The 12,224-nt window shown below is 40.5% G+C and overlaps 1 protein-coding gene across 16 annotated transcripts in view; it reads left to right on the top strand.

Moving 5' to 3' along the window:
• The window catches only part of anks1b (ankyrin repeat and sterile alpha motif domain containing 1B), an 813,858-nt gene that overhangs the window by 250,320 nt on the left and 551,314 nt on the right, over window positions 1-12,224 (top strand). For all 16 annotated transcript variants that reach the window (XM_043713629.1, XM_043713643.1, XM_043713627.1 and 13 more), the window contains one exon: window positions 1,265-1,421. In XM_043713629.1, coding sequence (XP_043569564.1) covers window positions 1,265-1,421 — 157 coding nt within the window. The remainder of the gene's footprint in view (window positions 1-1,264; window positions 1,422-12,224) is intronic.

Genomic DNA, 12,224 nt, shown 5'->3' with positions numbered 1-12,224 from the left:
AGACTAGGAATGTTTCTATTTCATTATCTGACATGTGCAACGTTAGTTGTCAGGATATTGGTCAAGCCTTTAAAAATGCTCTCAAGACCTTTCTTGTACAGTGGCTACAGTAAGCTGTCTGTGCTGGGCCTCTTAAGCAGTTCGGCTGGTGCTACTCCCATGCCTTTTCTCTGTGGCCCTGAAGTCTTTCATTTTCAGATCATGAATCAATTACACTCTCCCCTCCCCCCTCCCCCTTCCAGTTGAGGCCAAATTATTTCATACAGACAAAATACATTTCTTCCTTGCTTGAAATTCTACAATTCTGTCAATAAAGCTGAGGATTCTGTTGTTTCATTTACCATGTTCTCAGCCTGACTTGCAACCTCAAGTGAGTTCTGGAAATATACAGCCCAAACCCTCTGATCCCATGCCCCTGTAGAAGTGAACACTTTTTATTTTGGAACATTGTGATGGAGTCAACTATTAAGAAAAATTCCCACTCGAATGAAATTTGCATTTAGGGAGAGAGTTCTATGCAGCTCTTACATGGGGATTATTGTCTGTGCAGGAGCTACATGAATCTGGCATTGAAACAGCTTTCAACATCTCATGTACTGCTTTTGGCTTTCGGTGGAGCTGTAAGATTTTCCTCAAAGGAAACAAATTACCTTGGCTGTGAGGAGAGGGATATTTTTATAGCATAAGCCAAGTATTATATCCCTCTATTTCTTCATAAGATGGGTTTTTTTAATCATTCACACTTCCTTTTAAGTGGTTGGATTTATAATGCATTAGAAATATTTAATAACTATGGTTAAAACAAACCAAGGTGGTCTTGGCAATAATAATGAAATTTGTGCTTTTTGTGTTATCTGATCTAAGAGAATTTATTTAAATTCAATGAGCCAAGACTGTGGTCTACCACGAGTCCTGTAGTATAAATCACAACAATCTTGTATCACACATACCTATGCCTTTAACTATTTGGATGTGCTGTTGACACCGTGCCGTCTGGAACATAGCATTAACATTATGTCACATCACTGCCAAATTGTACATTATCTGCTGCTGTAATTACTGGGTTGTGTTGTACTTACCACTGTAACTATATTTAATTGGACATGTAGACACAAAATGATGAAAATACAGAGTAGGTCAGACAGTATCTGCCCAAAGAGAAATACAGTTGATGTTTCGAGTAGATGATATTCTGTTTTGGATTTTAGTGTCAATTCGACTCTCTGTAATTTCTCTTGTTTATGTTTTGATCCTTATCTTGTAGGGATGTTGTTCTGAAGCTCCTTCAGTATGAAGCCTCCACCAATGTGGCAGATAACAAGGGTTGCTTTCCACTCCATTTGGCTGCTTGGAAGGGAGACATGGATATTGTGAAAATTCTAATCCACCATGGGCCATCCCATTCACGAGTGAATGAGCAGGTGGGGTCTGCATGTTTGGTCCTTCTTGTTTTTCTTCGAAAGGTATTTTAAGTGCAGAGTTGATTAGTAATCTCCTGATTTTACAATCTAACAGACATTAAATGCTTGTGTGTGATGCTTGAGGAAGGTCTATCTTTTCATTTATTGATTTGAAATTCTGGAATGCTCAAGCTTTTTGTGGATTAATTTTTCAAATTGTACAATAAAATGAAGTACATTTCAAAAACTTACAGAGGAACGTTTCATGATTTGCCCTCAATGTTTTTGTAAAGTTTGGTTATCTGGTGCCTGTATTTGTGTGCGAGAGGTACTGTGTGGTTCAAAGTAGTGTTGACACCTTCTGAACATTCTTCTAGTGCAAGATATTGGTTATTATTTTGAGAGGGTCATTACCGTTGATCCTGGGAGTATGTGGAGGATGAAGGTTGTGGCATCAGGCAGCATGTAACACACACTTGTTTGCAGTGCTCCCTTACTTTAGTCATCATTCTCTCCTCTAAAATATACCTTAAAACCTGTGACTTTGAACAAGCTTATGGTCTTGTTCCTTAATACATCCTTAAGTGGATTCGTGTTATATTTTGTTTTACGATGTGCTCCCGAAAAGTGCTTAGGTATGTATCAGTACGTCAAATGTATAAATACAACTTTTGTTCACATCACCATCTTGTTGTTGGCTGTCCATTGTTGTTTCAGTGAGGTGTGTGTAAAGAGGGAGAAAGTTGTGTTCTTCAGCAAGGGTGAGAAAAGTAGAGTAAGCACTTGGCTTTGCAGGGTTTGCAGGGCTCCCTTTGTGCAATCTGTCATTAACCATCCAGCTGTCACTCTGTAAGTCCTGCTTGTACATATTGCAACCGTAAAGGGTTCCACTCCCTCCATGTCCAGCTGGTGTTTGACTATACTGATAATGCAGTCCATTGGCCAGGATTATGCCAGCAGGCATTGTGGTTTTATTTCTCTGCCAGTTTGTTGAACCAAGCATTTGAGCTATAATGAGAAACTGGTTCATGGTTACTGGGCACTAGGTACAATCAACCTAACTCACAATTGCAGTATATGCTCTAACAAGAGCGATGCTCGCATGAACTGTCAGTGAGTACATAATTAAGCATTACGTCAGCTTCCTGGCCCATTCTCAGAAGAAGCCATGCAGTATTTCACAGAACAAGAGCTACAATTTGTTGTGCTCTGCTACAATCTACGTAATCTCACCATCAGCTATACTCTGAGTGACTATGTAGGAGGAAGGTGTGAAGCATCCAACACACTGCCTTTCTGCCTGCACTATATGTAATAGTGGCTCAGCTGGTTGCAATCCCAGTGAATGCAATTCCAATTCCCCAGTCACCAACTGGGCCACAAAATGTTTTCTGGTCACGACAGCATCCTCCCAACCATTGCTGAAATAAAGACATCTCTAAGACAATATTTTGAACTAACTTTATTTCTTTTCAAATGGTTGGTTTGTTACAAATACCATGTTCACCCTCTTGCTGCTGATTCCTCATGTGCCATTTCCTCTCCTGGTGCACACAGCGATGCCGGTTGCAGCTACATAGCTTGTGAAAAGCTGCAGACTTTCACTGGGGAAGACACGTCTGTTGCACATCTCTATCCATAGAAAGCCAGGCTTTGGATTGCACCATATTGGCATGGAAGGCAGGAGTCCATGCTACTGGTAGAATAGCAATTGTAAGAGGCAGAGCCGGTCATCATAAGAGAGGGCAATAGGTTTGTGTTCTGTAATGGCTGCTCGCACTGCCCCAAGGTGACCCTTTAGCAACCTGAGTGAGCTGCTGCTGGGTGGATTGCTGGCATGGGGCTGCAAGCCCTTTAGAACACTGATGTCCACAGCCTTTGGAGTTTGCATGGCAGCAGGCTGACTTTTTGTGACTTCATGTGCAGGACTTGACTGTTGTGAAACTTCTGCTGTCTGTTGGACTGGAATTTGAGACATTGACCGTCAGGCACTGGTTCATGCCATGGTCGAGCTGTGAGATATGGGAGACTTGCAACAGAGGCAAGTGTTAGGATCCAGTGAAGTACGAGTGGTAGTTCATTAGCTATTGTTGGGAAGTGTGTGAGGGAGTGTGATTTATTGAACAGAGTGTGAGGGCAATGGGTCACTTGGTGGGGTATGACATTTGTGGATGAATTCATTTGACCTTGACCACTTGAGTGATGTCTTGTGGCACTGTACCTAGACCCTTCGAGCCATGTGCTCTTACTTTCTTTTGCAGTGTCTGTCTGAAAGACCTCCTGATTCCCTCTGGATCAAAGACATCTGTCCATCCTTCCAATTCCTGCACTAAGGTGGTGTCTCAGAACCTTGTAGCCCATTTTCTGTCATGACGTTGTGTATTTCCCAAAGTGAAGTCACCAACTTTCACTATCTCCTCTTGGGAAAGTGTGCTTCCCCTTTAAATATTACAGACCAGCTTGAACTCTTAAGTTAGTCTTTCAGGATTTGTGCCCCCACACTGGGTGTAATCACACTACAGCATCTACATCAGGAAGTTTTACTGGCATCAGAAGGAGCAGTCATAGGTTAATCTCACACTGCAATCCCTGTGCCTGTTTTGATGGGTGGTGGTGCTATTGAATGCTGCCATAATGATGTTTAAGCCTCAGTTATTATCTTGCTTGCAATTTTGTTTCAGCTCTTTGAAATTCTTTTTGTTGAGGAAGGTTCAAACCATCCCCCACACTGATGCCAGAATTATCTAACTTAGTAAAATTATGATACAACATTAAGACATTGTACATTGAATTCAATCTACTTAGGAATCTCATCTATCGCTGCATTCATCAATTGCACATTTGATGGGAGTACAAGTTTAAACCACATGTGACCTCTGTCCTAGAGATTTAATTGCTTTGGGTCAATAATAAATCTACATCTGCTTTTCAATGTTTGTATGCCAGCAGGTGGAATGTTGGGCCTACACTTGATTTCTAACTGTTACAATGCTAGCACTAATCACAGAAGAAAGCAGATACAGTGATCTCCTCAGAATTATTTTAGTTTAGTAATGATGCTGGAACCATTTGTATAAATGATTGTTTGTTTATTTCCTTTTATTTTATTCTTGCTCATTTTTACTTTGCTATAGTTCTGACTATAGGCCTCGGCCTGTTTACATTCCTCAAAATTTCTGATATTGCACAGTCTCCATCTGTCAACTTGCTTCTTGTCATTGTTTCTCTGCCATCCCACACCTCTTGCCACAATTAATTTCTCCTATGGCCCCTGATTTCAGTTAATTTTGCACAAGTTATGGTATTGTATGCCAGAACTATTATTGTTTCACATCAAAGTTCAGAGAAGAAGAGACTTGCAGCTTTATAGTGCTCCATTACACCTCTCAGTAACATTCTAGAGTACATGCTTTAAGTTTAATCAATCTGAAAGTTACTTAAACCAATATGGTGGCTATTATACTTACAGCAAGACCACAGCTATCAATATGATTGGTGTATCTCTTTCTGGCATGATTATGTTAGTGACACTGTGTCTCAATTAGTCAACAGATTTGCAGAATCCCAAACTACAATTAAGATTGCTGCAGGGACTTGTAACATTTAATTAAAAAACATTAAATTTCCTGTAACTGACTCAAAATACACATGATAAACCTTCATAAAGATGTACAGCATGGAAACAGACCCTTCAGTCCAACTCATCCATGCCCATCAGAGATCAGAACAGTGGATCTGTGGTTAGCATTGCTGCCACACAGCGTCAGGGATCCGGGTTCAATTCCAGCCTTGGGAAACTGTCTGTGTGGCGTTTGTACCTTCTCCCCATGTCTGCATGGGTTTCCTCCTGGTGTTCTGATTTCCTCCCACAGTGCAAAGATGTGCAGGTTAGGTGAATTGGCCATGTTAAATTGCCCTTCGTGTTCAGGGATGTGTGGGTTAGGTGCATTAGTTAGGGGAAAATGTAGAGTAATAGGGTAGTGGAATGGGTCTGGATGGGATGGTCTTCAAAGGGCGGTGTGGATCTGTTGGGCCAAATGGCCTGTTTCCACATTGTAGAGATTCTGTTATCCCTCCAAACAATTCCTATCCTTATAACCAGCCAGATGCCTTTTAACTGTTGTAAGTGGACCGGTCTCCACCACTTCCTCTGGAAGCTCATTTCATACAAAACCACCCTCTGCATGAAAAAGTTGCCCTTTAGGTCCCTTTTAAATCTTTCACCTTTCACTTTAAACAATTGCCTCTAGTTCTGAACTCCCCCACCCCAAGAAGAGACCTTGTCTATTTATCCTATCCATGCCTCTAATGATTTTATAAACCTCTATAAGGTCACCCTTCAGCCTCCAACGCTCCAGGGAAAATAGACCCAGCTCATACAGCCGCTCCCGATAGCTCAAATCCTCCAACCCTAGCAACATCTTTGTAAATCTTTCCTGAATCCTTTCAAGTTTCACAACATCCTATCTATAGCAGGGAGACCAGAATTGAATGCAGTATTCCAGAAGTGTCCTGTACAGCCACAACATGACCTCCCAACTGCTATACTTGATAAGTTGACCAAAAAAAGGAAGCATCCAAAACACCCTTTTCACTATCCTATCTACCTGCAACTCCACTTTCAAGGAACTATGAACCTGCACTTAAAGGTCTCTTTATTCAGCATCATGCCCTAGGACCTTACCATTAAGTATGTAAGTCCTGCCCTGATTTGCCTTGCCAAAATGCAGCACCTCTCATTTATCTGAATTAAACTCCATCTGCCACTCCTCGTCCCATCGGCCCATGTGATCAAGATCCCATTGTACTCATGTTTTAAAACTTTTCCTGGAGCTGGAGACTAAATTCAACATGGATTAAGTACACTTAATTAAAGGAAACAACTTAATAATGGGACTGAAAAGTCCATGCCATGTTTATATGTTAAACTGCACTCTGTGGAATTGTACTCTTCACAGGAATCAGTCCACAGTTACTCCAAGCTTCCTACAGACTCATTTCTTCCTGTTTCGTTGAGTCAACATAACAATCACTGTCCTTGGACAGTGGCTTCCTGCAGTCTTTTGAAAATCCCTGAACTGACTTCCGGGGTAAGGCCGACTCCAGCATCTCCTCCTTCTGACCAAACGAGGATCAGTTTACCACTGTCCTTAAATCTGCCCATGTTCCACCGCGACAAGATTTATTTTCTGTCCATTGTTCCTGCAAGTCTGACAGGGCTAAGTCTAGCTGCTTTTCCCTTTTGGCTCCAGATGTTTAAAAATTGGAATGTACTTTCAACAGGGCTTGAATTGAGCCCTGTCCCCTTGGTAATTAGGTCACATGGGCTTTTTGTCTGTCAGAACTAGTGGGAGATCACATGCCCCTCTCCACTATGCCATTTTACCTCTTCAAAGAAATTGCGGTTTTGACATTTGAACCCTCCCTTTGCATTATATTAGAGTGTCACTTTAGATTATATGTTCAAATCCTGACACAATTTTGAACCCACAACCTCTGACTCAGAGGAAATATGGATTACTGGAAAAAAATAGATTCATGAGCTGAACCTGCTGTTTAGCAGGCCAAAGATGAAGGATCATATTGACTGCCAAGTTTAAATTACAAATGTAGACTGATCCTAAAGGATCTCCAAATCGATCCTAAAGGAGACACTCTTAAACCATAATCACCTTCTAAAGTCTCACAGGTGTAACACTAGAAATAGAGGCTTTCAGTTTAAAATTAGCTAACACATTTTAATTTCCTCACCCACATTTGTTTAGAAGTGGTTAGGAGTTGAACAATCTGTGGCTGTATATTGTTTGCCCACAAGTGCTACATTTTTCTTTAGCTTGGAATCAAGTTTCACTGATTTAACTGAGATTTGTTAAATGTCTTTGCCTAAAATGTCTTCATTTACAAAACAGTCCAAGCTTGATGAGTGATTTCCTTTCATCTCCATTTGGCTTCCTTTCAAAAACAAACATACCAGAAACTGCGAGCATGCCGACCAATGTGTTGGAAAAGTACATAGCACTTGAACATTCTGTACTTCTCACCTCAGGTTCTCATGAGAGTTGATAGGGGCTTTCATTTATTACAGCATTAGTTCACTGTTAAGGGAAATGGGAATCGTACTTGCATGTATTTTTATTTTCTGTTCAGAGCTGATTACATTTTTAACTCAATCAAACATTTAACTGAAGCATGACTATTTCTGACACTTGGTTCATAACAGAATTAAATTTGTATTAACCCAACTGTATTAAAGAACTCCCATTTTGTGATCTGTGTTATACCATCATGCTTAGGAAGTGCAAATTAATTGACATTATGGATGTGATGGGAGTTTTGAACAATATGAGCATCTTTTAATTGATTATCTATGTCAATCTCACTCATCCAGTTTAAATAAGTGTTAATTCCAGGTAAAGGTCAACCGTTGACCAAAAGTGACAATTGTTTTGAGTCTTGCAAATGCCAAATTTATCCAAAATAGACAGTTGTCAGCTTTTTTTAATCAGTCAACTTCTGATGGGGAGTATTTTTGTCATAAACAGTAATCTGTCAACTGCAGTTTGTCTTAAAAGAAAATCCAGATGCATTTAAGACACACTGAATTTACACGTTGCCACAGAGCTCTTGTGATACTGTCATGTTAATATAAAATGTGAACTTTTTAATTATTAAATATCATTGACTAACTTAAATGCCTTGGACCTGGGTAGGAGAGAATTAGTGATAATACGTTTCCATCAGTTGGAGAGATAAGGACCTTAGGGGACAGCCTCAGAATGAAGGAATGACCCTTTATAACTAAGTAAAAGGAAGGACTAGAGATGCTGGAAACCAGAGTCTAGATTAGAGTGGTGCTGGAAAAGCACAGCAGCTCAGGCAGCATCCGAGGAGCAGGAAAATCAATATTTTGGGCAAAAGCCCTAACTGAGATGAGGAGGAATTTCTTTCAGCTAGAGAGTGGTGAATCTGTGGAACACATTGATGCAGAGGCCTGTGGAGGCCAAGTCATTAAGTGTATTTAAGACAGGAATGGATAGGTTCTTGATTAGTGAGGGGAACCAAGGATTATAGGGAGAAGGCAGGAGAATGAGGTTGAGAAACATAACAGCCATGATGGAATGGCGGGCAGAATGGCTTAATATAGCTCCTATATTTTATGGTCTTGTGGAACCCATAAATGGCTGTCAAAGCCACCACTTCTGAAAGCAGACGTGTTCAACAAGATGTTTCTCCTGCCTTGTCTGAAAAAAACCCTTGTTTCTCCTCACTAATCAACAACCTATCCATTTCAGTCTTAAGTACACTTAATGACTTGGCCTCTATAGCTGTCTGTGACAATGTGTTCCACAGATTCCAAAAGAATGTCTAAATTAGATGGCTGAAACTGTTGACCACGCTCTAAAACTACCCAAGGATACTTAACCAGACACTAAAATTCATCATCTGAAATATTTAGCTCAACTCATTATTTAAATTGATCTGTTCAAAGATATTATTACGCACCTATGGAGTAGGTAGGATTTGAACTCAGGCCTTCTAACCCAGAGGTATGGTCAAGATCACTGTGCCACAAAGGCCCTATTCTGAGACCTGCGGGGATCTTCTGGTGTTTATCTGGCATTTGCTGATGATAATAAGTGTGTACAGAACAAAGTGTATCATCCAAAACCTGCTGTGGGGAAAAAACAAGGATTGCAACTACCATATTTATCATCAAAAAATATAACTGGAGAAGACTGACAATAGATCATCAAAACTCTTCCTCAAAAATAGTTTGTTCCCATTGTGGCCAACAGCCACTATTCACATGTCAAAATCCCTCATCTGAATGTGAGAAGCCATGGTTATAAAGCTTGTGGTTTTGCAGCAAAAACAGTAATATCAAGAAGGGGGACTCCCTTCTGAACGTATGATCACCTATCTCTCTCTCACTGTGCAGTTTCTCAAGCTGAGTCCCTGTCTCTTTTCCAAGTTGGACTTTCAGAATTAGAGAACTTAAGTGCTATATCGCCCACTCTGGGGGATAACAATAACTGCAGGTTAAATAATATGTCTGCAGAAGAACGACCAGCTTAGTCACAATGCCCACTAGAACTTCAAAATCAATGCAAATTCCTTCACCTAAGAACTGTAACTTTCTTTTTCTGTTCTCTCCTCTCGTCGCCCGGACATACCTCAATTCTGCATCATTTTCTTAGCTTGCATGTTTGTGTGTATGTTGTGGGATGGGTTATTACCTTTTAATAAGCCTTGTACTAAAATTAACTCTAACTTTGGTTAACTCCGAGGGATCTGTCTGCCTTCTTCTTCATGTCTTTATGCTTTTGTCGGGGGAACGTCATTTGTTTAAAAAATCAAATCTGTTATATCAACCTTGGGACTCTGAGGAATGTATTCCCCTTTCTGGGCTTGGTCATAACAATACGGACATATCAGAAGAGAAATGAAAAACTGGTTAGTCCCATGAATCGGATCATGCAACCTGCTACTGATAAGTTGACTCCTGTATGAGGCAAAAAAAATGTGATAGGAAAATTGCCGTGCCCAATCTCAGTAACACTCTTGGAAATTACTTCATGATTGCCAAAGGCAGAGAACCAATTTTTTGAAACACGAGCCAGATCAACATGACCAATAAGTAGGTCACATATGGTTTAGTAATGAGTTTGGGATAACTCATCAATTCCTATTTTGTTATTTTAAAGCAGAATTATAATAAACATCTAATTGTTTTTTCTTATGATTCATGTCAGAGTCCAGCGATTTTTGTTAAAAAATGTGTTCTTTTTATTGGATGACTGACAAGAAATTTAAACATGCCGAAGATGTTTGCATTTTCTCGTGTGATTCAGAGACAGCCATCCTCAGCACATCTGGCTTATATGTAACTGCACAGTGGATATTGTTAACATGTAACTGTCCTCTGGATTGGCCATTCAATCAAACCATATTGCTAAATCTATTAAAAGGGAAAACTGACTGACCATGTTGTATTGACCTGGGAATCAGACAAAGATGCACTCAGTGCCCCTGCAAAGTCTTTTTCACAGGCATGTGGGGACTTGTGTCAAAACTGAGAGAGCTGGCACACATGCGAGTAATATAAATCATGTGACATAATCAGTGATCGTGAGCCTCCGCCATTATAATCAGAAAATGTTCTTTCCCATGAGCAGGAGAAAACTACTTTAGGCTGTGCCATCGTCATGTACAGATAGGAGAGTGCTGCTCAGAAACTGCTTGAAGTCTCATAGTATCAGGTCAATGGTGGATAAGAAAATCTGCTGATTATGACTTGAACCATTCTTCCAACTCGTGAATCAGTACTCCTTGATGTTTCATTCAAGGTAGATGAAGCATTGAGCTTCATGTAAAGTATCTACACTGGGTGATTTTAATTTTTGTCACTAAATGTAGCTTGTTTGTACCAGTACTAACTCATTTGGCCATACTTATTTGCCAGATTGGGCCTTTGGCAGATGATTAAAGAAATAATATGAGGCATAAAACCTACTTGATCTTCTTTTTATCAATCTACCTGCTGCAGATGCATCTGTCTATAACAGCAACTGTTGGCAGTGACCTTCTCTCAAATTTCTGTGGAGGTGAAGACCCTTCTACTACACTGTAGCCCCTTCACTCTGTTGTGTGGCAGTAACATTGTGTGCCATTGGTGTAGATTCAGAACAGATTAAAAAGATCTAAACTGTAATCTCCTGGTCCCGACATATCCCCCACTCTTCTATTACCGTCAGGTCAAGGGGGCAACCCTTATTAAATGAGGGATGTAAGAGAAAAGACACCTGGTATACCAAAAATGAGGCTCTCACCTGCAGCAGCTACAATAAAGAATGATGTGCATCCAAAATACCAGAGAAGGTATGACATTAATAAGCAATCTTGCAAATGACACATCTCATTTCAGTCTTACATTCCTGTCTCATCTAGCCATGAGAGCTGGTGAACAATTAAATAACAGACGGGAGAAGGTTCAATGAATATCGCTACCTTTAGTGATGGGCTAGTCCATCACTTGAGAGCAGAATACAAGGCTGAAGTTCTAAGTGGATGTTCTGTCATTCCCTCCTCCTGGTGAGCTTACTCGCACAGATGTCAGTCTTCAACCACTTTGGTTTCCTTCATGTGATATTTTTAAAAATGGCTGAGTGCGTTCTAAATAGTAAAGGCTAGAAATTCCAGCATCACCCCATCTGCATTGCTTAGCGCTTGTCCTCAAGAACTAATCAGTCCTCATGTCAAGCTGCAGGATTTCCTCAGGGTACTGTCCTAGGCCCAGTCGCCTTCAGCTGCTTCCTCAACAAACTTCCCTCCATCATCAGGTCAGAAGTGGGGACGTTCATTGATGCAAACTGTCCAGTACCTTACAAAGCTCCTCAGATAATGTGTCCGTGTGCAACTAGACTGGGAAAATATTCATACCTGAGCTAAAGAGCCTCAATTAACATTTGTTCCCTGCAAGGGCCAAGTAAAGATTATTTCCAATCAGAAATAACCACTTTATTCGATGATTCATCATCAAATCACCATCATCAGGTCCACAGGGGTTATCATTGACCAGAAACTGGAGCAGTCATATCTATGCTGTAGTTACAGATGCAAATCAGCGATTGGGAATTCTAAGGTAACTGATGACTATGTGCAAGACAGAATCAGGAAGGGAGATTAGTAAAAATACATACTAGAATTACATGCTTTCTTCCTCCATCGAGAGCACAAAGTTTCTTTGACAGCGCCTCCCAATTCATGCATTCCACCATATAGGAGAAAGGCAGCCAAACCTGTGGAGATACTCATTGCCTGCAA

The sequence above is a fragment of the Chiloscyllium plagiosum genome, chromosome 23 (assembly GCF_004010195.1).
Source record: "Chiloscyllium plagiosum isolate BGI_BamShark_2017 chromosome 23, ASM401019v2, whole genome shotgun sequence".
Lineage (NCBI taxonomy): Eukaryota > Metazoa > Chordata > Chondrichthyes > Orectolobiformes > Hemiscylliidae > Chiloscyllium > Chiloscyllium plagiosum.
This window is presented reverse-complemented; position numbering and strand designations above follow the sequence as displayed.